The sequence below is a fragment of the Nerophis lumbriciformis genome, linkage group LG09 (genome assembly GCF_033978685.3).
Source record: "Nerophis lumbriciformis linkage group LG09, RoL_Nlum_v2.1, whole genome shotgun sequence".
Classification (NCBI taxonomy): Eukaryota; Metazoa; Chordata; class Actinopteri; order Syngnathiformes; family Syngnathidae; genus Nerophis; species Nerophis lumbriciformis.
Genome location: NC_084556.2, coordinates 34181125 through 34208040, shown reverse-complemented (window position 1 = coordinate 34208040; position 26916 = coordinate 34181125). Strand labels below are relative to the sequence as shown.

Genomic DNA, 26916 nt, shown 5'->3' with positions numbered 1-26916 from the left:
TCATAGATCCTCCCCTAATTTCTAAGGCAAGAGGTACGGGTACTGCAGTTGGACAAAAAGGAATCCTTCAATGTGAAGCCTCTGCTGTTCCACATGCAAATTTTGAATGGTACAAAGAAGATCGCAGGTTAGTTTTTCCAATGCCGAGAGTTTTTTTCAGTTTATTTTAAGTAATTGACAAATATATTTAAGCGTTCAACCTCACTCTTACACATACTGTATCCTCTTTGAAATTAGTATATTTACATATTAAAGGTGCCATATGTAGTAATGTGGCCAGAAATGGTACTGCAAAATTATGTAGTCCTCTCCCACTCTCCATGACTGAGGTTGCCAGATACGCAGTCGAATCCGAATCCTACTACAAGGAACTATCATGTTTTGGTGATCATGTTTAGTTTGGCTATGTTCTGTTTGGTTTTTGCACTCTGTCAGTTCCTGTTTTTTCACTCCCTGTTTTGTTTCCATGACTACCAATCAGTTCACCTGTCCTCACGACTCACGCACCTGATTCATTTGAACTCACGCACCTGTTTTCAATCACCACATGACTATTTAAGCCTGCCATTTTCTGTTGGTCGGCCTGGCGACATCACATTCATGCTCTGCACTCTTGACACGCTGCTTACTCTGTCCAGGTCATAGTTCATGCTGCTCTTTTCTTGCCACGTAAGTTTTTTGTTTATTCAAGCCACTGTTTTGTACCTCCGCTGTGAGCGCCTTTTGTTTGTTCCTTTTTTCCATAATTCTGCCTTTGTGCGAGTTTTGTTTTATTAGCCAAGTTTGTTCCCCGCCTTGTGCGCGCCTTTTGCTTATACTTTTTATAGTCTATTATTAAATCATGTATTTAACTTCACGCTATGTCCGGTCCAATTCTTATGCATCTCGGGAAAACAAACCACGCCAATGTCCAAGTCTTGACAGGAACTTCAAATGGTGAGTCCTTTCGCTGTAGGTTTCTCTTGTTTATGTTTCTTGCAAGATGGTTTACTAATTAATTATGCCAAATTTTACTGATGTTGATTAGCCACATGTATTTGTAAAATTACGCAGCAATGTTTTCGTCCGGAGTCGGGACAGAATGTTGGCATTACTCTGCTAAAATGTCTAATTTGATCGCACGGACCACCATCGAAATAATTATATATAATAATATATAATAACATATTATATATCACATAGGCCTACTTTGATGGCAAGCAAAGGCCAACAGTAAAATTACCGCCACATTTCGTTCAGCATAACTCCATGTTGCATCCAACCTGACGCACTGCATTCTCTTCCATGTACGCACATCACCATCTTTCAGTGCAGAGTGCAATTCTATGAGCCAACCTACGTTACGCATAAATCATGTTACGCATAAATCATATAGCCTACTACCATGTCATTACGCAAAGTAGAAAATCATGACATGTAATGCATGATATTGTGCCAAGCAAATACCACCCATATGTGCCTGATGAACATACAGTACCAGAAACCACAATTAGCCGTGCTAATGTTGGAACACATTTCCTCAGCGTATCAGCATATTGAGAACGAAATAGGCACTATACCAATATCCACATAGGTTTTATTTGTCGAAAATATATTTTGCCCTGTCAGTTGGATGACACATCAACATACAGGCTAATAGGCCTACATGTCGATGTGTCATTGACCGGGCTAGCATGCTAAGCTACACTAGTGTGATGGTGCTTCGCTCCTAAGCATTCGTTGCACGGACATACTAGATTTGTTAGACAAGATCATAGACTGTATTGGACAATATAGTTTACATACGAAATGTCCATTTCCATTTATTACCAGTAATAAGAAAACATAAATGCCTGACTTACCTTTCAAGGAGGAAATTAGCAAGTTTAGCGTCAGAATAAAAAATCTTCCCCGCCTTCAATCGTCTCCATCTTTCAAAGGCATCCCCGATACAAATCCTTGTTTTGTTCCTGGCTTTGTCATGAATAAGTTGCGAATCGTAACAAGGCCTTTTAGATTAACTAAGGTCTGACATGTTTAGTAACTTTACCAGTGGCAGTAGCCAGACAAAGAGGGCGGTGTGTAACTGGCAACATGGATGTGACACACTCGCAGACTTTTTAATTGATCAAACAGTGGAGGGCGGGGCATCGAAATGAAAACAATAATATTTCGGAGCTGTAAATCTAATTTTGAAATGAGCATATCACGGCTGAACTACCGTTAACAGTTATAAAGGTATTCGAAAAGAACATGATTTATTAATGCCTTTTGACATACCAGGATGATGACTTGACATGCAATTATTACATATGGCACCTTTAAGGTATAGTTTTTGATGTTGTCATTTGCATGTAAATTTGAATCAGCTTCTAGAAGTTTGTATTTACTAGTGGTGAAATAGTGTCACATGACCCAGTATATTTCCAGTTTTCAACATTTTCCCTGTATGTCTTACAGGCTTTTTAATGGAGTCAATGGGATTAAGATAGAGAGTCAAGGCAAACAGTCAATGCTCATCTTCTTCAACGTTTCTGAAGAAGATTATGGGAACTACACGTGTGTTGCCAGGAACACCATGGGAATCACTAACGCCAGCATAATTCTTTATGGTGAGTTGAATTGATGAAACCCACCCCCGCCAGACCCCATACACATACTGTGTATGCTTACATGCACTAAAAATATGTTTTTGTTAGTTTATAGCGTGAATTCAGTCGAAAACAGCTTTTTAAAATGCATGTAAACAACTTAAGTTTTTGGCATTTCAAAGATCAAAATGATGTGACTGAAATCATTTTTTTTTTGGCATATAAATATGATCAGATTCATACATCTGTCAGTTGTCCTCCACTTTATAATGTAAGGTAGATATGAACTCAACCCTTTGGATTTCACACAGTAGATGACGATGATGACATTATTGTAAGTGCACCTCCTGTGGGCTAAGCCTCCCCTGTCCTTAAAACCGAGTAATGGCTCTGTTTTGAAATTAATTCGACAGTCCTTAAAGGCACCACAGCTATGCGCTGTGAGATGCAAAAGTAAAACGTATACCTACTTTTCTCCGATGCTGCTGATGCTAGATGTGTATTTTTCCCTTTCTTCTGTCACCTAAATGCCGGCACTCTTTGTGAAAACACAAAGGGGAGGATTTATGCTCATTTCATGACGCTGACTATTTTTGAAAGGGGGGCTCAGTCATTCTTAATTTAATTGAAGCAACCATATCATTGATTTTTCACAACAGAAATTTTTCTAAATAATATGCACTTTTACAAGCATATTTTGTTCACCAATTTTATCTGGAAGACCTTAGACTTTGTTAATGTTGCAAAGAGTGTCCTTGACCTGGTCAGAAACTACTTTCAAGATGTGCAAGTCGTTATAACAACAACAGGGTATGCAACAACATGACATCATTGGAAGTGGGTTTAATGGCAGGGTCCTCATTACCCTTCACCATGGCAATGGAAGTGAACATCAGTTCACTTGTAAGAAGAGAACGGGATGGCCAGAGATAATCTTTCACCCTGAATTTCTCGTGCCTAAAGGAAAATGCCTTATTGTCTTTGGAATTTTCACATATTTTTAAACGCAAATGTTGACTAGTATGTTGGACAGCTTGGTTCCAACATAACATGGGCTCTAATGAAGTTTAACCATATACAGTATAAGCATATCAATTATCAGAGAGAAACTCGTTGACCAGAGATTCTACTCTCACTGAATGTTACTAGAATGGCCGGTCAAGATTTGTGGAAGGTTGTACAATGAAAGCCTTGAAGACATGGTTTAGCGTTACTAACTAATGGAATAAATCATTAGGGACTTACAACCACTGATAAGAGCTAACTTTTTGGAAAACTGAAACAGTGGTGTCTGAAGCTTGGTTTTTGGTATTGCGCCACCGACTAATATGGTTAACAAAAATGTATATCACTAAATTCAAGACACTAGACATGACAGTTAGTACCTACAGTGTATATCAAGAAGTAGATGGGCACCACTTGTATGGATTCACTGCCCTGAAACTGACTGTTTGTAGCCTCACCGAGTACAACAAAGTGAGGCTGGAAAGGACCATGAATGAGTCTTAAGATGCCGCCATAAGAGAGACTACTACTCCCAAACTAACGACTCGGACGAAATCTGCTTTCAGACATGGAACATTAGCAAAACCTACAACTTTGGATTTGAGTAGCTGGCCTGTGTAGTCCATACCAAACCCCAACAATCCTAAAACCCTATCCTCACCAGCTTCAAAGATGATAAAACTGTTGATGAACCTATGGGCAAATGGCTATCACAATGGAAGCTTCGAAGAACCACCACCAATGCCCTTAATGCTTAGAGGCCTGCGTTTTTAAACAAAAATAAAATGTGAAAGCAGAAGAATGTAAACTGAAATTGGGACACATTTGTTGTTTCCATTTTTGGTTAGTTAAATTAGATATTTGCTTTAAGGTTACATTTGTTGTTACCAAACAAGTCTTTATTCTTGAGTTGCCAACAAGTGATGCTCAAAAAGGAAGTGATTAATGGCTCCTAAACATGTTATAAACCACGCCTCCACCTGAGGCCTCCCGGGTGAGAGCCGTGGTCCCCAGTGTCATTTACATGATATGATACGGTTCACACATGTTTGCTGACACAGACAATTAGTGTCATTAACAGTGACGCTGGCAGGTTGGCAAGCTAACACTGCGGCCGACTTCTAGGGGATCTGCACTTTTTTTGTTAATTTTGTCTATCTTTCACAATCATTATGAGAGACAAGAAGACAAAAGTTTTATTTTTATTTTTTGTAGTCTCACGTTTAAAAATCGGCTCATTCAAGCCAAAATCGGCTCATTCAAGCCATTCAAGCCGTAAGACTCTTGAACGCATCATAATTAAATTATCCCCTCAACTCCCCCCAAAATGGATTAACTCGCTGGAATAAAAAAGACAATATAACATACATCCATAAACGTAGACGCATGTGAAAAAGTGCAATATATTTATCTGTACAGTAATCTATTTATTTATTTATATATATGTATATATATTTATTTATTTTATATATATATATTTATATATTATTTATATATATTTATTTATTTATATATGCACCTTATTGCTTTTTTATCCTGCACTACCATGAGCTTATGTAACGAAATTTCGTTCTTATCTGTGCTGTAAAGTTCAAATTTGAATGACAATAAAAAGGAAGTCTAAGTCTATTCTAGGTTGCAGCTAATGGGAGCAATCAATTCTACCTCTATATCACTTTAAAATGTATTCATAAAACCGTCAACAATACTTCATTTATGTTCCGTAACCTGCATAAGAACCAGACTGTAGCGACATTGTTATTGTAGGGGCCAACACTGAGGAACTCTCTTTCTAGTGTAGTAGCACATCGGCGTGCTTCGGTATGAACCGTAAAAGTTAGCTACGACGAGGGATAAGCTCGCTTCTACAACAACACAAAACGCGTTTGAGTTTGTAATGCACAACATTGCGATAGGACACCAATCTGTACTAACTGAAAAACATGAACAATCATATTACAGTATCTGTAAAGTATTAGCTCACATTTCATGTTTTGTTTGTACACAGCGAGCCATACAGCATATGCACTGTAGTTGTAAAAACACGCATGACGTGCTGCGTGTATCATGTACAATATTTAAAGTGTAACTCACTTGATGGACAGTTGTGCGTTTGGTCCAGCTGGAGGAGGGGGGGACTTTTTTTCCGGTTTATTTGGGTAAGCACTTGATTTATGTCGAAATAGCGTGTCTCCAAATTGTACATTTGCAGCTTCGTGTCACACCGACCTCACTCTATCGGCTTCCGTCTGCTTCAACGTTTCACCCTTCCTACGTGCTCGCTTCTAGAAGCAGCAGTTCATCCTTTGTTCATTCAGCTCCAAAAATATAAGGTTTTGAATCCTCATTTGTCCAAAAATAGTCATATTTGTTGTTTTTTACCAAGTCTGCCATGATTAGAACACACACAAGTGTTTTGTTTCCGGTAGTAGAACACACATTTGTTTCCAGAAGTCGAACGTGCGCTGCTATGGAAATATAAATCAATGCGCTGAAGAAATCAGTCACACCAATGATTAAAATGATCAAAATAGGGTACATATTGTTATGAACGTGTCTGTTACTACATTATATATGTACTTGCAGTGTGTATATAAAATGTTGATGGAGGGTTTTGGAGTTGTTTTAGAGGGCTTTGAAGGATACAACGGTGACTATCTTAAGCCACATCTTTAAGGTGTTTTTTTTATCATCTTTAAAATCCTAATTAAAAAAAAAGACGTGTGTTCTTGTCTCTCATAATGATTGTGAACAATTGGCAAAGTTCCAAAAAAAGTGCAGTTCCCCTTCCAGCGCGGTAAAAAAGGAGGCAAAGTTTCAGGTTATTCTCTGGTTATGGAAGACAGCAAATCTGAAACAATGAGAATGCCTGCACATTTTCTGAGAAAGTGTACAATGTCAAGACCCCCAACTTGCACTATTATTCCATCTTTAAGTGCCTTAATGTTGTGACTGACAGTGAAAGTAGTTTATTTTTGATACTAGCTTTATGTTTATGGCATAAAGTGTGTGTCAACTCTAGTTGACACACACTGACGTTAAGATTTTTTTTTGTTCGTAAATGGGATAAATCACCTATAATAAAGGTCATCAAATGGCAACTGTTGCTGTAATTTAATTCTGTAAAAAGCCATGTAATTGTTTATCATCACAGATTTTGGACAGATGTGATACTGGTGTGGTCTGAAATTGCTCACATGTAGTCAAAGCAATGCTCAGGAGGTTTGTTTGCTCAGACACATAAAATTTTACGGGGAACATTTTGTGCCTGCTTATGTGTAAATGTTTGCTGGAATTAGAACAAATTTCTTGAAACCTGCCTTACCACTAGAGATAATCACGACTACTCTCTGGCCAGACTTCATCTTTTTCTAACCTCACAGAAAGTGTCGTGCAGATAACTGGTCCATATAAAGCTGTACTTTTGAATTATTTTAAAAACATTTAATATATATATATATATATATATATATATATATATATATATATATATATATATATATATATACAGTGTTGGGACTAACGCGTTACAAAGTAACGCGTTACTGTAAAGCCGTTACTTTCGGCGGTAACTAGTAATCTAACGCGTTATTTTTTATATTCAGTAACTCAGTTACCGTTACTACATGATGCGTTACTGCGTTATTTTACCTTATTTTTTATGTAGTATCGGCTAGAAACAGAAGATCTGAGTGTGTTTTATTGCAGCGAAGCAGTGACGTGCTTCTGATTCTTCCTCTGCGCTCTGTTTGTGTGTGTGTGTGTGTGTGTCTGGGTGTGGGAAGGGGAGGGAGCTGAGGGGGGTGCGCAATACAACGTAAACCGTTGGCCAACCAAAAAGTAACCACAGAACACTAGTTATGTGGTTACTTTTTGGTTGGCCAAGCGGACGTGACGACAGGCTGTCCTCACTCAGTCCGGCTGGAAATCGGGAGAAATTTGGGAGAATGGTTGTGCCGGGGAGAGGCACTGAAATTCGGGAGGGTTGGCAAGTATGAGATATTCTACTTCTTTTCTTTTGTCGAGCACAAAGAAAAAAACATTTTAGTTAAATGTAAGTTGTGTCTTGGATCAAAGATCTCGTCTACTGCCCAAAACAACAATTCAAATCTGCCTGGTTAGGCTTTGTGTATGTCACGTGTGCCTTCCTTAGGTGAAGCCAGGTTTACAGCTATGTTGTTATTATGCTGTTTGTTACTTATCAATGTTATGTTGCAGCTATTTAAAATAGTTCTGTCAATTTGTTATGGCCTCAAATAAATTGGCCCTTTGTCTTTGTGTGTTGTATGTAGACCACATTGCTTAGCAGAGTTCAGTGATGCAAATGCATGTCAAGTTGATCAACAGATTGTATTATTCTCCAGTGCAATAATAGTACTGAATTGAAGGCTAAAAGGGCATTAATGGGAGCTTTAAAAAAAAAAAAGTAGAAGAAGTAACTAAATAGTTACTTTTCACAGTAACGCATTACTTTTTGGTGTGAGTAACTGAGTTAGTAACTGAGTTACTTTTGAAATAAAGTAACTAGTAACTGTAACTAGTTACTGGTTTTCAGTAACTAACCCAACACTGTGTGTGTATATATATATATATATATATATATATATATATATATATATATATATATATATATATATATATCCCTGAATTGATTTATATTCTGTAAAAGAAATCATAATTAATCATTTAAAATGTGTCAATATAAAATCCAATTGTTTTAAAACATTAAAAGTTATTAATTTTACCTATATCAAATGGGTGTTCATGGGTTATAAATAGAGATGTACGATATTACCGGCCGATAAATGCATTAAAATGTAATATCGGAAAATATCGGTATCGTTTTTTTTATTTTGGGTATCGTTTTTTTTAATTTAATTTTTTTTTTTTTTTATTAAATAAACATAAAAAACACAAGATACACTTACAATTAGTGCACCAACCCCAAAAACCTCCCTCCCCCATTTACACTCATTCACACACAAAAGGGTTGTTTCTTTCTGTTATTAATATTCTGGTTCCTACATTATATATCAATATATATCAATACAGTCTGCAAGGGATACAGTCCGTAAGCACACATGATTGTGCGTGCTGCTGGTCCACTAATAGTACAAACCTTTAACAGTTAATTTTACAAATTTTCATTAATTACTAGTTTCAATATAACTGTTTTTATATTGTTTTACTTTCTTTTCTTTTCTTTTTTATTCAAGAAAATGTTTTTAATTTATTTATCTTATTTTATTTTATTAATTCTTTTCAAAAGTACCTTATCTTCACCATACCTGGTTGTCCAAATTAGGCATAATAATGTGTTAATTCCACGACTGTATATATCCGTTGATATCGGTATCGGTTGATATCGGTATCGGTAATTAAAGAGTTGGACAATATCGGAATATCGGATATCGGCAAAAAGCCATTATCCGACATCCCTACTCATTATATATCTGTATGTAATATTGGCTGCATGTAGACCACAGCAAACGTTACCCAGCTTGCAAAGATTGTAATAAATCCATTAGAAAAAGACAGCCTAATATGGCTCTTTCAACATTTTCCTTAAAGTTGGACACACACATCTAAAACTAATTCTGAGCCAGTAATTTCCAGAAGTGATCTCACTCTCTGAGAAGCCTCCATTTTACTAATGATTTCCAATGTTGCAAAAATGTGTAGAATAAAAATTAAAATACAAAATTTCTGTCAACGAAGATTTGCGTCAGCCTTTGATAGTAGGCTAATATAGCTAATATATAGATATTTACATCATGTGTTGTCTTCTATATAAGGCTTTTAATTTTTTGCGGCTCCAGACAGATATTTTTTTTGTATTTTTGGTTTAATATCGCTCTTTCAACATTTTGGGTTGCCGACCCCTGCGTTAGCACATCAGCCTTGACAAAAGATCATTTTCTGAATGTGGATACCACACAACAAGTCACACAGCAGGAGCATTGTTCAGGTTTTCAGACTGCGCTTGAGGTTGGCGCCGGCGGAGTACCAGGTGTATGGGTGCCTTTAAGGGTGAAAATGTGAGCCTGTTTGGCTCCGGGAGGTCAGGGGAATGACATCACCATGCATTTATTTGTCAGAATAGATTCCGGATCCACCGGAAAGGTCCCAAAGATCGACAGGTTGGTGACCTCTGCTATACTGCATCCATTTAATTTATCTTATCAGGGTTAAACAAAAAATATAACTAAACGGCATTCATGGTATATGATAGGGTTGTCGCAATATCAATATTTTGCTACCGATACTAAAATGTATTTCAATCTAAATTATTTTAGATTAATTATTCGATTTAAATAAATAGAGCTACAAAAAATTGCATTATTGGCTGTATTTTAACAAAAACTATCATGATATATTAAACCTATACAGGTTTATTGTTGCAATCAAAGAAGAATTTTGGCATTAAATACCATCATGAACATACTAGAAAACTTCAATTTTAGCAGTAAGTAAGCACACAGGTTACAAAGGCTCCTAATTTGACTGATGACATATACACTGACATATTTTGTCATTTCTCATTGTATTATTTCGTCAAAAAGATGAGGGACAAGCAGTAAAAATGAATGATTTGTTAATATATTTGTTAATGTACTGTTAAATGGAAACTGCACTTTTATGAAATGTTGCCTCTCTTTCACAATCATTATGAAACACATGACCGATATTTTTTTTTTTTGCATTCTAAATATTAAATAAATGCACTCAACAGTTTGCTTACATTGGAGCCTATGGAAGCCGCGCAATTACGCCTACAAAGCCCTTAAAAAACATTCAAACATCTCCGTTGAGGTTTTATATACATGATATAAGTATATATGTAATGTAGTAACAGGCCCTAAAACTGAACCTTGTGGCACCCCGCTCATGAGGGGGACTGACTCTAACTTATAAGGGCCAACAGCCACAAAGAAAGATCTAACGCTCAGATAGGATGTAAACCTTTGAAGAGCGGTCCCTGAATTGTCTGAACAGTTTTACTGTGTTTATCTTTGTCTGTTGGTGAACTGTAACCTAACATTTTCAAACAATAGTATACATTTGACTAAGAGATTCTCTATTATTTACCAACGACTGTTTAAAAAAAGCAAAGAATCGGGAATTAACCAATGTACAGTATGTTTCATGTATGTTTCACCAGTGTTGGGTTAGTTACTGAAAACCAGTAACTAGTTACAGTTATTAGTTACTTTATTTCAAAAGTAACTCAGTTACTAACTCAGTTACTTAAACCAAAAAGTAATGCGTTACTGTGAAAATAACTATTTAGTTACTTATATATATATATATATTTTTTTTAAGGCCCCATTTAATGCCCTTTTAGCCTTCATTTTAGTACTGTTATTGCACTGGAGAATAATTCAATTTGTTGATCAACTTGACATGCATTTGCATCACTGAACTCTGCTAAGCAATGTGCTCTACATACAACACACAAAGACAAAGATATGTTTTAAAGGGCCAATTTGTTTCAGACCAGAACAAATTGACAAAACTATTTTAAATAGCTGCAACTTAACATACATAAGTAACAAACAGCATAATAACAACGTAGCTGTAAAACAAGAAAGGCACACACTACATACATAAAACCTAACCAGGCGTTTTCTCTAGGAATTCTGAAATAAAATCATGTCTGAAGCCCAGAACACTCTACACATTTCCCCACTTAGTTTAGAGAAAAGGAAATATTAGCCTGGCCCACTAGTATCCCTCTTTAGGTTTGTGAACTTTATAGTCTAAACATTTAGAGTGATGTGATAATCAAACACTCTAAAAGTTTAAAATGAAAGAGTATATAAGAGAATTGACAGAGTGTGTGTACCTTCAGTGTGCAGTGCCTCATTAAAATCCAGCCGCTGTTGGAGGTGGAGGTGAAGTGTGTGTCTCTTTACTAGCTTCGTCGAAGCATGTTGTTTTTGTCGCTGTTTCAGCATATTTGAAACTTACATTCAACTAAAATGTTCTTTTCTTTGTGGTCGATAAAAGAAACGTACTGAAAATATCTCCATTTTAAGAAACTCGGCTTCGGGGTTCGCCATGACGTCTTGATAGTAGACACAGACACGCCCCCTCCCACACACACACACACACACGTACACACAGACAGCGCGCGGCGCGCCTCTTTTTTGTCGCCTCTTCAGCAGCGCTGCAACACTCAGATCTTCTCAGTTTCTAGCCGATACTACATAAAAAATAACGCAAAATAACGCAGTAACGCATCATGTAGTAACGGTAACGGAGTTACTGAATATAAAAAATAACGCGTTAGATTACTAGTTACCGCGTTAGTCCCAACACTGTGTTTCACACACTCAATGACATCCTTCAGTTTGACTGCTTTAAAGGGGACCTATTATGCAAAACCAATGTTTCTTACCTATTGGTACATGGTTTTATGTATTTGACATAAGTCCCAAAAAATTTAAATCCAACCATTGAGACATCCATCCATCCATCGATTTTCTACCGCTTGTCCCTCTTGGGGTCGCGGGGGGGCGTCTGGAGCCTATCCAAGCTGCACTTGGGCGGAAGGCGGGGTACACGCTGGACAAGTCGCCGCCTCATCGCAGGGCCAACACAGATAGACAGACAACATTCACACTCACGTTTAAACACTAGGGTCAATTTAGTGTTGCCAATCAACCTATCTCCAGGTGCATGTCTTTGGAGGTGGGAGGAAGGAGGGAGGGAACCCACGCAGTCACAGACAGAACATGCAAACTCCACACAGAAAGACCCCGATTGAATGCAGGACCTTCGTATTGCAAGGCACACGCACTAACCCCTGGTACACCGTGCTGAATCATGGAGACAGATATTTATAAAGAAATCTTGCCTTTCTTCATACCTCCTCCAAACAAGCCCTTTGGAATTTGCCCAACTTGTGACGTTTTTCCCAAGTGTGATGTATATAGCCATATATGGTAGAAATTTACCAGAAGTGCTCCATTGTAGTCAATAAATTCCATCTTTTTCTCTACCCTTTTTTTGTGGGGCAGACTGGCTCGTACATGCGCATGGATGCACTGTTGCCATTTCTAATACAAAGCAGCGTAAAGTTTGAACTTGTATCCGTCTGTAGACTTGATATGGAAGCGCTTAAAACCACAACATGGATGTTGGGGAAAAGACACAGTCGAAGTGGAGGCATGCACGGTCAGAAAGCGGCTGGAAGATGGTCTGTAAAGCATAATCTATACAACATTTACTACTGTACATGTTATGTAGACCACAAGGAAGTGTTCAAAATGTAGTAAAAAAAAATCCTAATATAACCCCTTTAAGTTTGTCAGATTCATGTGATGTTTTTCAACTCCACAACTGTTCACACCAAATTTCCTCTAAAATGCAAATGCAAATTAGGAACACCTGCCACCTTGTCCTAATAAGCTGAGGTTAATAACCCTGTGGCCTCATTAATGGTCTCAATAGATGAAGATCCAGCCTATGGTGAAGATACAAGAGAGTTAATGATGCCCAATAAGATGATCATTACTTTGGTCGCCTTCCTGCGCTCAGAAAATTGTGGATCAAGTCCTGTTGACCTTGTACTCGTCTGCGGAAGGTACCAAACTTTTGTTTTAAACCATATTGAGCGCCATCATTCATTCATTTTCTAGCCTGCAGTTGTTGTGCAGGGTCATGGAAGGGCTGACTGGGTGGTCAATTAGTTGTTCTCAATGCAGACACTTGAGAAAGAAGATCGTCTCTTTCTCTATTCTCTTGTTGTGAGACGTTCATCCTCCGCTGTTGCCTTTCCTAATATGCAGTGAAGTAGCAGTTCTTACTTATATCTGTCATGTAGACTCGCTATGGAAGTGCTAAAACGTACTGGCAAAACAAAGATGACGAGGAGAAGACGCTGTCAAAGTGGAGCCATGTAAATAAGTCATCTTGAAGAGACTGTCAAAAAGTGGCTTGAAAATGGTCTGTAAAACATAATCTATGCAACATCCTGACCAAAGAACCACCATTACATGTTATGTAGACCACAAGGAAGTGTTTTAAACTTAGGAAAAAAAAAATCATAATATGAACCCTTTAATGCGCCTTATAATCCAGTGTGCCTTTAATATGAAAATAGACGTGAATAGACCCGCTCATCGGCAGTGCGCCTTATAAATCGGGGTGCCCTCTGGTTCGGAAAATACGGTAATACACAGAACTAACAACCAAATCGAACAAACTAACTAAAAGTCCAAACTACCAAGTGATTGTAATGTGTTTAACAGCTTTAACTCCTGCCTAAAGCCTAATTCAGAGGAATTACAGAGAGACTTTGCAAATAGATATACATTTAGTACTAGCGTGTTCTTAGCTTGATTTTATATTTAAAGTTAAAGTACCAATGATTGTCACACACACACTAACCCCTACACAAATATAAGAATACAGAACAAGAAAGTGAACTTAAGTTAAAAACGAGATAAATGCACTTTTTCTGTCATCGGGTGGACGTCTACTTCTCTGTTGTCGTGGACGAAAGGGAAGTAGGAAGGCGTGTCCAACGCATATATAGAGACAGGTGTCACAGCAATTATTGCAGTAGGAGGGACAACGAGACAATGGTTCCACATTGACAAAACATCGAACAATCTTCAGGTATTTACATGTAACTTACACATTTTGTGTAATTATAACGATAATAAAACATTACAAAATACATTATGTACATGACATAATTGACCCTGTTACATAGGAACACTTTTTTTTCACATTTCAGAAGTCTCAGGTGAAAGGGTGACAAAATTAACTGAATCGCTGACAAAGGGCAGCCTTGACAGAGTTCAATGTGAACCATGAAAATAGGATTTTATAAACGTTTATGACACAGCGTTAAGGTAGTGTGGGCGCATTTCCTCGCCCCAAGGGGCCTTGGCACTGAGGAGATTCTTGACTACTTCAAACTCTGCCGCTCCACGGAAGGCGTGTCAGTGGGATTGAAGAGATCTGATTCCACTCAGTCGAGGTCAGCAGGCTTCAGTCTACTCTGAAAACAGTGCCAACAGGTCACTGGTTCCCCTGCCTGAGACGTCATATGGTTTGTCAGAACCTCGGATTAAAAACCGTGATCAATGAACTCTCAAACCTCAACCCCAGCTGATGGAGTACTCCGCTTGGCATGTCAACTGCTTCAGGAGTCCAAAAAGCCAGCCAAACTCGTTATGACTCCTTTGTTTCTTAACAGCCCTTTTTACCTTTGGTGTCCACCAATGAGGTTGCCGCTTACCTTTTGGCCACAGCGCCAATCAGCGGCGTCGCCAATCGGAGCACAAAGTAAATTCCATTTAGACTCTGCCTCCTCCTCTGAGAATACAGGAAAATATTTGCTGGAGGTGAGAGTTGAAGATCTGACATGAGGGAGACTCTACCAAATGGTCCCAGCACACCCTCACTTGTGCTTGTGTAACCAGGCTCAGCTATACTTCGATGGTACAGCATACTTGTTTTTCTTGAATCAGCAATAATTCGCACCAGCGCATCAGGGACTAAGTGTAATTCAAAGGACACAGTGGTGCTATGAGAATGGAGCAATAAATTACACATCAATTAACAGGTAGATATAATAATGTGTCGAACAACTGCAAAAAACACAACTGAAATAGGGAAAGGAAAAACATACAAAATTGTCCTTGTTTAGCAACATATGATTGGCAAATGTTTTTCAGTTTAATGCAATCCCCCCCAAAAAAACATTTCAAATACAGTGGTACCTCCATTTATGAGTACCTTAACTTACAAATGTTTTAAAATATGAGCAATGCATTATTGCAGAGGGGTAACAAGCATCTTGCTACTATATTGGTGAGCTGCTTTCTCGCCTCAGAGCTTGTGGAAGTTTATTCTAGATCATAAATACTGTCTTTTAGCTTGATAGTAGAAAGTTGAGGACATAATCTGACAATTTGGTCAACTTTGGCATCCAATTTAGACCAGGGAATGGCGAGAAAGACATGAAAAGACGCTTGGTTCTACACCCGTTTTTCTTGGCGAGGATTATGAGTCATCCGTCATCTAAACAGGAATATAACAACATCCCATCAGTTGGCAGTCCAGTGACAGCAGACATTGTATAGTTAGTGATGTTTAAATATGTTTGTTGGCTCTCATGAAGTGTGCAGGGAGTAGTAGTCAATGATGTCAAAAAAAAAAAGCGAACAAAGTGATGCGCTGAAAATAAATAAATGGGTGTAATAAATTAATGCGCCACCACATGCTTAAAATTAGCAAAATACGTGAATATTAAATATTATGAATTGCACCTGTTACATTACATATATACTTACATCATGTATATAAAACCTTGAAAGATGTGTTTTCAATGTTTTTAGAGCGCTTAATAGGCAAAATAGAGCGACTTCCATAGACTCTATTGTCAGCAGACTTTTGAACACATTTATTTACGAGTTAGAATGCATTTAAAAAACAAAAACAAATCATAGGAAAAATTCCCTTAAACAGTGACCTATTATGCTGAACCAACCATTCTTACCTATTGGTACCTGTTTTTGTGTATTTGGGATCTGCATAAGTCTCGAAAAGTGTAAATCAAACCATGGAGGCATGGCAGAGATATTTATAAAAACAATCTCGCCTTATTTATAATACAAACCCCGTTTCCAAATGAGTTGGGAAATTGTGTTAGATGTAAATATAAACGGAATACAATGATTTGCAAATCATTTTCAACCCATATTCAGTTGAATATGCAACAAAGACAACATATTTGATGTTCAAACTGATAAACCTTTTTTTTTTTGCAAATAATCATTAACTTTAGAATTTGATGCCAGCAACACGTGACAAAGAAGTTGAGAAAGGTGGCAATAAATACTGATAAAGTTGAGGAATGCTCATCAAACACTTATTTGGAACATCCCACAGGTGAACAGGCAAATTGGGAACAGGTGGGTGCCATGATTGGGTATAAAAGTAGATTCCATGAAATGCTCAGTCATTCACAAACAAGGATGGGGCGAGGGTCACCACTTTTCCAACAAATGCGTGAGCAAATTGTTGAACAGTTTAAGAAAAACCTTTCTCAACCAGCTATTGCAAGGAATTTAGGGATTTCTCCATCTACGGTCCGTAATATCATCAAAGGGTTCAGAGAATCTGGAGAAATCACTGCACGTAAGCAGCTAAACCCGTGACCTTCGATCCTTCAGGCTGTACTGCATCAACAAGCGACATCAGTGTGTAAAGGATATCACCACATGGGCTCAGGAACACTCCAGAAACCCACTGTCAGTAACTACAGTTGGTCGCTACATCTGTAAGTGCAAGTTAAAACTCTCCTATGCAAGGCGAAAACCGTTTATCAACAACACCCAGAAACGCTGTCGGCTTCGCTGGGCCTGAGCTCATCTAAGATGGACTGATACAAAGTGGAAAAGTGTTCTGTGGTCTGACGAGTCCACATTTCAAATTGTTTTTGGAAACTGTGGACGTCGTGTCCTCCGGACCAAAGAGGAAAAGAACCATCTGGATTGTTATAGGCGCAAAGTTGAAAAGCCAGCATCTGTGATGGTATGGGGGTGTATTAGTGCCCAAGACATGGGTAACTTACACATCTGTGAAGGCGTCATTAATGCTGAAAGGTACATACAGGTTTTGGAGTAACATATGTTGCTATCCAAGCAACATTACCATGGACGCCCTGTTATTTCAGCAAGACAATGCCAAGCCACGTGTTACATCAATGTGGCTTCATAGTAAAAGAGTGCGGGTACTAGACTGGCCTGCCTGTAGTCCAGACCTGTCTCCCATTGAAAATGTGTGGCGCATTATGAAGCCTAAAATACCACAACGGAGACCCCCGGACTGTTGAACAACTTAAGCTGTACATCAAGCAAGAATGGGAAAGAATTCCACCTGAGAAGCTTAAAAAATGTGTCTCCTCAGTTCCCAAACATTTACTGAGTGTTGTTAAAAGGAAAGGCCATGTAATACAGTGGTGAACATGCCCTTTCCCAACTACTTTGGCACGTGTTGCAGCCATGAAATTCTAAGTTAATTATTATTTGCAAAAAAAAAAATAAGTTAATGAGTTTGAACATCAAATATCTTGTCTTTGTAGTGCATTCAATTAAATATGGGTTGAAAAGGATTTGCAAATCCTTGTATTCCGTTTATATTTACATCTAACACAATTTCCCAACTCATATGGAAACGGGGTTTGTACTTCTTTCAAACGAGTCGTTTGATATTTGGCCCATGTGTGTCGTTTTTCCCATGGGTGACATCAGCAGATATCTCCATGTATGGTACATTTTTACCTGAAGAGCTTTGCGTGAGTCCGACATTGTAGTAATGTTGTAGTCAATAAGCTCCTTCTTTTTCTCTATCCTTTTGTTATGGGGCTGACTGGCTCATACATCCACATGCATCCTCCGCTGTTGCCATTTCTAATACAAAGTAGTGTATAGTTCTAACTTATATCTGTAAGTAAACTCCATATGCAAGCGCTAAAAACTACAACATGGCTGACGGGGAGCAGACAGTCAAAGTGAGGGCACGTAAATAAGTCAGTCGACAAATATCTACAAGTATCCTGAAGACAAATCATAATTTGATAAAAGTGGCAGCCTCATGGTAGTAGCTGGAATGATGGGTGCAGATCTGAATGGCTTTCCTGGTTACTTCCTGAGTTTAGAGATGTGTACGGAAGTTTTAGGGGAATCCAGTTACTTTACTGGCCCATTTTATTATAAGGGAAGGTTTTATTTTATGTTCGATGGAGAGTTGTACCAGGAAGCCATGTTGAAAGTATGTATAGATGTTATTTATGATTTGTAGAACAGAACCACAGTGTCCTAACTGATGTTGGAAGACCTGAGTCCTGAGTTTCCCTAGCAGGTGGAGGCGCTGCTGACCTTTCAGGTTGATGGCATCAGCGTGTGTTGTAAAGGACAAACCGTGTCAATGTCTGTCCCCAAATATTTTAACGACTGCACCTGCTCTACCAGCCGACCCCTGATGTCAAATGTCGACTGCTTTGAGAGCACTTTTTATTTGGTACAACACAGCTCCTTGGTCTTAGTGGCATTGAGCACTAGGGAGCTTTTCTTAAACGTTATTGATTGACAGTGATTTACTGTCAATCACATGTGCCACCAGAGCCATATCATCTAAATATTTAAAAAGAGTCATTCCTTCTCTGCTGTACCTGATGTTGTTGGTGTACGCAGAGGAGAGAACGGGGAATAAAACACACCCTTGGGGAAGTCAAGTCTTTAAAAACACTTTGCTGCATTTAAAACCATTTACAAAGCTCTTAATCCATAAAATCAGTGCTGGATACACACAGAGCCCCATTTGTTGGCTTAATGTGTTTGTGGAAGTTTGTCTTTCACTTACATACCGTAACTTAATTAAAGCTCATTCACATGAAGGCCCACAAAGAGTACGTTGTAAACAAGCAGTCAAGAACATGAAGTACCAGAACCTTGTCCTGTGGTCTAAAGAGACTAAAACTGGGTACACACATTAAGACAATCAGTCATTTTTTTGTCCCGATTTTCTCCCTTCTGATAAAAGACACCAAACGCCCGATCGTCTTATGTTTTATATGGTTAACTTGAGGTTTCAGGTGTGTTAAGAGTGAGTTTGTCATGGTAACTGGCTCCAAAGCAGGTCTGGGATGACCATCAAAAACTCTTCGACCCAGTTACCAATTGAGGGATTAAGCCCTAGTTCTAGACTAAATCACATTTTAAACCAGGATTTACTGAAATTGATTTCTCAGACGTAGATTAAAATAGTCTCAGATTTGTCCTAATCCTGAGTTAAACTATCTAATTTCTTGAATGGAGACAAGAGAAAATTCAGGTCTAAGTCAATACTTATACTAAACCAGTCCAGATCGAGGTCTAATTCAAGAGTAAATGTTGTATCCATCACAGTACATGGTATATGAGGGTTCTTTTTAGCTTTAAAAGGGAACTGCACTATTTTTTTGGAATTTTGCCCATCGTTTACAATCATTATGAGAGATAAGAACACACATGCCTCTTTTTTTTTTTTTTTTTGATTCTAGAGATGATAAAAAACACTTGCAAAATGTGTCTAAGGGAAGTCATCATTGTAGCCTTCAAAGCTCTCTAAACAACTTCAAAACCCTCCATTAATGCTGCAAGTAAATATATATTGTAGTAACAGACACGTTCATAACAATATGTAACATGTACAATATTTACCGTATTTTGGTCATTTTAAGCATTGCCGGAACTTCTTTCTTCAGCGCATTTATTCCCGTTTAGCAGCGCACTTCCCATTTCCGGTAGAAAATGTGTGTTCCTACTTCCGGAAACAAACATGTTTTCTCTAACCATTGCAGACTTGGTAACAGACAACAAAGACGACTATTTTTGAACAAATTAGACTTGGACTTAGACTTAGACATCCTTTTTATTGTCATCCAAATTTGAACTTTACAGCACAGATAAGAACAACATTTTGTTACATTAGCTCAAGGTAGTGCAGGATAAAAAAGCAATACGGTGCATATATAAATAAATAAATATATATAAATAATATATAAATATATATATAAAATAAATAAATATATATAAATAAATAAATAAATAAATAGATTACTGTACAGATAAATATATTGCACTTTTTCACATGCGTCCACGTTTATGAATGTATGTTATATTGTCTTTTTTATTCCAGCGAGTTAATCCATTTTGGGGGGAGTTGAGGGGATAATTTAATTATGATGCGTTCAAGAGTCTTGCGGCCTGAGGGAAGAAGCTGTTACAGAACCTGGAGGTTCTGCTTCGGAGGCTGCGGAACCTCTTTCTCTAGTCCAGCAGTGAAAACAGTCCTTGGTGGGGTTGGGAGGAGTCTTTGCAGATTTTCTGAGCCCTGGTCAGGCAGCGGCTTTTTGCGATGTCCTGGATAAGAGGAAGACAAATGAGGTCACAACCTTATCTTTTTGAAGCTGAATATACGGAGGACGAAATGCTGCTTATAGAAGCGAGCTCAACAAAGAGGGTGAAACATTGGAGCAGACAAGAAGCCGAGAGAGTGAGGTTGGCTTGACTTGCGGGAATATATTCGGAAGTTGGAGTAAAGCTATGTCAACATAAATGGCGTGCTTAGCAAAAATCAGCTGAAAAAAAAACTTCTCCGGCCAGCTTGACCAAACAGACAACTGCCCATCGAGTAAGTCTCTATAATAGTGTTTATGATACACGCAGCACGTCATGCTTGTTATTACAACTACAGTACATATGCTGTCAAGCTAGCTGTGTACAAACAAAACATGAAATGAGGGCTAATACTTGACAGATACTACAACATGACTGTTCATGTTTTTCAATCAGTACAGATACCTAGATCCCTAGATTGATTGTTGTCAAATGTTCTTTGTCACATTGTTTACTTTCGTGTCCAAAAAAGATTTGATTAATTTATGATGGCTCAGGTGTGATTCACTACAATAGGGCCCCACAGCACACTGGATTCTAGTTAATTGAAATACCGCAACACTGGATATTGTTCAGATAAGTTAAATTTAAGAACTTGCACACAAAGCAACACTGGAGGTGACTATGACGTGCGCATTTTCCGCGCGTTGCGCCGGCGGACGGAGGGGGACAGCGGGTCTTAAACGACCATTGTGTGTGTGGACAAGGATAAGGTTAGGCGGGATTTACCCTGGATAACGTGTTTGATATGCAACTTGCAGTGTGCAAACAGAACGTGACAAATGCCGATTTTTTTATTTTTTTTATTAAAGAAAAGAAGGTTAATAAAAAGGTATGGATTCTTGTGAATCATACACTTTAAATGTTTCAGACATCAAATTTAGAACACATTGTGAGAACACAAATAATCAGACTAAAAAGTCCTCAATCTATAGTAGGAGAAAGAAATCGAAAAAATAAATAGTAGAGGTCATAGTACATAAATATGAATGAGGGATGTAACGATATAAAGACTTTGTATCAGGGTTAAAAGAGATGTGAATCTTAAAACAACTCACGATTCGATTCCAATTCTTGAGTGAAAATACGATTCAGATTCAGAATCGGGGCCTGCGTGTCTGCCATTTTAATTACTATATTTTCCGCATTATAAGGCGCACCGGATTATAAGGCGCACCTTCAATGAATGGCCTATTTTAAAACTTTGTTCATATATAAGGCGCACCGCATTATAAGGCGCATAGAATAGATGCTACAGTAGAGGCTGGGGTTACGTTATGCATCCATTAGATGGAGCTGCGCTAAAGGGAATGTCAACAAAACAAATAGTGATTGTACTGACACTTCTACTTACTGCTCTCTGTTCAACAACCCACTGTTCCATCTCGCCTTGTTCCCTCAGAAACTCTGTTTAGTCTTCTTTACTTGGCGCAGGTCATCATTTTGCTTCGTCCACTTCCACACCATTTATTCGTTACTGTTAAATTCTCTCGCTGCTGCTCTATTCCCGTGTTCTACTGCGTGACTGATCGCCTTGAGTTTAAACTCTGCGTCGTAAGCGTGTCTCTTATTAGGAGCCATTTTTGGGTCTTTACATGAAGTTTAGGTCTCGCAACTACGGTAGGCAGCCGCCGACTTCATTTTTCCTGGTAAGCAGCCCCCTACTTAATTTCCCCCGTAGAAGAAGCGCTTCTTCTTCTACGGTAAGCAGCCATAGACGGGGGAAAATGAAGTCGACGTAGTTACCGTAGTTGCAAGACCTGTTGTGGCTCAGTATTGGTCCATATATAAGGCGCACCGGATTATAAGGCGCACTGTCAGCTTTTGAGGAAATTGGAGGTTTTTAGGTGCGCCTTATAGTGTGGAAAATACGGTAGTTCTTTTTGTGACAATGTCTCTGATTCATCCTGTATTTCAGTCTTTCTATTTGAGTCAAGTTTGACTTGCAACATGTGTACATGACAATAACGTTAGCACACGTTTTCCATTATTTCCCTGCAGGTCCCGGTGCAATGCACGATGTCAACGGTGCAGCCGTTTTGCCTCAATTCTGCTTTTGCCCCCCGCTGATGGTGACCTTGCTCTACCTGCTCAAGTTCTGATATCGAAATGTGATGAACCTCCAAGCTTCTCTCCGCATCAAATAAGAACAGACTGTTTGCTCTGTAAAAAAAAAAGAAAAAAAAAGATGAATGAAAACTAGGAGTGGTTCACCTTTTTGTTTTGAGGTCTTTTTTTCAATTTGTTCTTTTGTATTGGAGTCTGCTCTCTCAAGAATGTGAGGCATCAATCCAATAAAGGGAATCATGAACTAATTGTATTGCTGATAGAAGTACTGAGTATGTGTCTCTCCCAATTTTTTGTAAGTGAAAAGGAAAAAAAACAACCTGTTAATAGTTGACTGTTTATTGCCCAATATTGGAGTGCACATTCTGATTATTATTGTGTAATGTCTATGTGTACAATGCAACTTAACTTTTTTTAAGTAAATGATAAAAGGGAAATGTGATTGTTGAATTTGACTGTATTTTTACAGTTGTATGCAAAACAGAGTAAAACATTCTTCATGATAAGCAGTTCTGAACAATGAATTCTCAGGCAAGTCCTACAACATAATGCATTGAAATTGTAGTTTACATAAGAGCTTAGGAAATGTACCAGTCCATACAGAAAAATAAACGTTTGAGTTAGATGTTTTGTTCATGATGTAACCATAAAGCGCCGTAATTGTTTTCTCTCTGCAGGCGTGTGAATTGAAGATGTGTGTGCATATACACCACGTTTATTTTTGGGGTTGTTGTTTTGCAACGTGTGTGATAAGTAACTTGCAGTATGCAAACCGAACGTGACAAATGCAGATTTTTTTATTTTTTTCATATGGAAAAGAAGGGTAATAAAAAGTATGGAATGTTGTGAATCATACACTTTAAATGTTACAGACATCAGATTTAGAACACAAATAATCAGACTAAAAAGTCCTCAATCTATTGTAGGGGTACGAAATCTAAAAAAATAAATAGTAGAGGTCGTAGTACATAAATATGAATGAGGGATGTAACGATATAAAGACTTTGTATCAGGGTTAAAAGAGATGTGAATCTTAAAACAACTCACGATTCGATTCCAATTCTTGGGTGAGAATATTATTCAGAATACGAATTTTTGCAATATACATAATTTGGTATAAAAAAAAATAAAAAAAATTGTTACAAGTTTTAAAAAAAATGTATTCTTTAAAATTGTTTTATTTTGTTTTTTTTCAAAATTATGAATAGATTTAGAAATGGGATTCGGATGGGAATAAAAAAAATGTCAGTACTCCAAATGGTTATTGTGACCAAAATTATTCACGTTACAATATTTATCTCAATATTGTTGGATGTGTTTAAAAAGTACTTAATTAAATAAAAAAATAAAAAATTCAAATTAACAACAGACACAATATACGCTCCTTGACATATCTTAAGCGCCATTTCAGTGCTTAAATATGTTTATCTTCCGTTTTAATTTTTAAAGGTTTTAGAGTGTTTCTTTGTGACAGGGAAATACACGTTAGCATTCAATCAACCATGGTTTTACAAGGATTAAAAATTGAATATTAATGCTAATTGTCCGAAATTTTACCGCAGTTTATCATTATTCTCTTTATTTATTTATTTATTCATACAGCCCAATTTTAAACAGCCACTACTGCCCCAAAGTGCTGTACGAATTAAAAACAGAAAAGGTACAAAAAAAATAAGAAAAATCACATTAAGTACAGAACATGCTATTTATAAAAATACAGTTAAATGAACCAGACAATAAAATGGTAAAAAACAAATAAGCAGTAGAACAGGGGTCGGGAACCTTTTTGGCTGAGAGCCATGAAAGCCAATTATTTTAAAATGTATTTCCGTGAGAGCCATATAGTTTTTTTTTAACACTAAATACAACTAAATGTGTGCATTTTTAAGTAAGACCAACATTTTTAGAGTATAATAAGTCTCTTATTCTTTTTAATAACATTGTTATTCTGAAGTTAACCAATAATAAATCAAATACTTCTTACCATTAATGAACAAGTGCGGAAGAAAACGGATTGATGGATTAAGATGCATGAGAATGTTTTATATTCTGAATGTTATTTTTAACACTGTGATTACCAGCGGAATTATTCAATACTTATCGTGTTAAGCAATGTCAGCTTAGATTTATCTGAGAGCCAGATGCAGTCATCAAAAGAGCCACACTTGGCTCTATAGCCATAGGTTCCCTACCCCTGCAGTAGAAGAAACTATAAAAATAGTAAAAAGGGATGAATAAAAACTGAAAAATGTCCAGCTCATCGAGTGTTAAACGCCAGCGCTAATAAGTGTTTATTACTGGTAATGGTTACGTCCCTAATGTAAGTTTATTAAACATAATTAACACAAATGAGGATTGAGTTATACACAAATACGCTCCTACATATTCTAAACATAGTAATCCAATAATCGTGAATGAATGTAGCGTCTAGTTAGTGCACAGGCTTTTCCGGTTTTATGAATGCACTTTATGTTTACGTTCAACCCAATCTGACCGTGATAAATGGACATTTCGTTTTGTTTGAACACATTTTAATGCTGCATTTTTATGCATCGAGACAAAAAAATGGTTTTGCTGCACAAGTGATTCATAATGTAGTGTTATGATATTGCCCCGTCGGCCCCTGTGCTTAACTTCAAGTTAGCGTGTTATGGTAAGAGTGCGACATGGGAACGCTATTCTTGTCATTCTGTTTTATGCACGTCGTGTTGGAGATGTCAGCTGTAGACAACAAGACATGGAGAACAGGAAAAGTAGAAAAATAACAACGGTGAGAAATGGATGTGGCCCTTTTATCGCAGATTATTTCATGAAATCATTTGTTTATTGTTCTTATCAAATGAGAACTGCTACTGGCATTAACTTAAAGTGTTTTTTTTTATACTTAAGGTAACATTAAGAATGAGCTAATGTATTTTAATTTGTTTGCAGAATTTAGGTTTACGTACTCAAACTATACTGTATTGTCATTCTTAATGCATAACTGTTTTTAAAAATGTACTTTATTTTCAAGGATGAGCACTTTTATGGCTTGGTTGATGAAAACCTGTATGTTTATTGGCATTGCTGGAGATTACAATAATCACTATCGTGGTATATTGTCATTGTATTATTTTATTGAAAGTTGTCCATAAACGTGTTACGTGTAAACTCAAGTCGCCTCCCATTTGTTTTAACAACTGGCTTTCTGTTCTTGTCAGTATGGGTGTTTTCAAAAAAAAAAACTGACGAAATGAAATTAAATAAGTGCAAATGATGGAAACTTTGGAACATAGGTCTTGACACATGTACCCTGTTTTTTGGTCACAACAAGGAAAGTCATTAAACATTTTGAAGAAATGTATATTTTGACAGACAACATTTCAAGTAAATAGCATTTAGACATTTCACCAGATGAACATGCAAATGTCAAAATTCCCACAGCTAATAGAACTGTGGTTCTCAAACTTTTTCGCCAAGTACCACCTCAGAAAACACTTGGCTCTCCAAGTACCACCATAATGACCATTATTATAATACAGTAGCGTAGCAGGCCTAAGTATTAATCAAAAACAAGATAGAGGTTTTATTTAACAACAATGTTTAATACGACAGTAACATTACACATAGTTTGAACTGTAACACTGTGTTTGAATATTTAATTAAGTGATTATTTGGCGTACCAGTAGATGGCGCCCATGTACCACAGTTTCAGAATCACTGTAATAGAATAACTGGGTAAGGTGCAGTGGAGACTAGTTTGTTTCTGAGAAATCCACATATCTCTTTCCACTCATCCATGGTCACAAACTTATTTTAGTGATTGAATAAATGAGATATAAAGTGACTAACTTTGGGGGTGTGGTTGTTGGAATGGTATGAAAGATTTGTAACCATTAATTAACATTAATAAGTCATGCTTTGAATCGTATTTGTCGTCTCGCTTAGTTACGGCACCGATTGGAAACTTGTACTTGCATTTACTCAGATTCAGTTCAAAAATGACAAAATATAAAAAATGTTTCACTGGCAACATATCAAAACATTTTAACTTTGCTGGCGCTACCTACAGTGGAAGCTTGATTTACAAACAATCAACGTAAACATGAATAATTGGTTCCAGCTTCCAAAAAAATTCCCTACTTTACTAACGTGTTGTACACTTTGAACACAATATAAAACACAGTAGATGATATACAGTACTGTATATCAAACAAGGAGGTGTTTGATCAACTTTCTCTATTAACAAAGCCAAAACAACACCAACAACAAGCTGAACTGTCCTCCTTCAGTGACGTGCGGTGAGGTTGATGGCTGGTGAGGCACTGACTTCA

The 26916-nt window shown here is 37.4% G+C and overlaps 1 protein-coding gene across 1 annotated transcript in view; it reads left to right on the top strand.

Moving 5' to 3' along the window:
- opcml (opioid binding protein/cell adhesion molecule-like) overlaps window positions 1–26714 on the top strand; it is a 384261-nt gene extending 357547 nt beyond the window's left edge. Inside the window, exons 5-7 of the mRNA XM_061963274.2 lie at window positions 7–127; window positions 2440–2591; window positions 22538–26714. Coding sequence (XP_061819258.1) covers window positions 7–127; window positions 2440–2591; window positions 22538–22638 — 374 coding nt within the window. The 3' untranslated portion in view covers window positions 22639–26714. The remainder of the gene's footprint in view (window positions 1–6; window positions 128–2439; window positions 2592–22537) is intronic.
- Window positions 26715–26916: the final 202 nt, after the last annotated feature.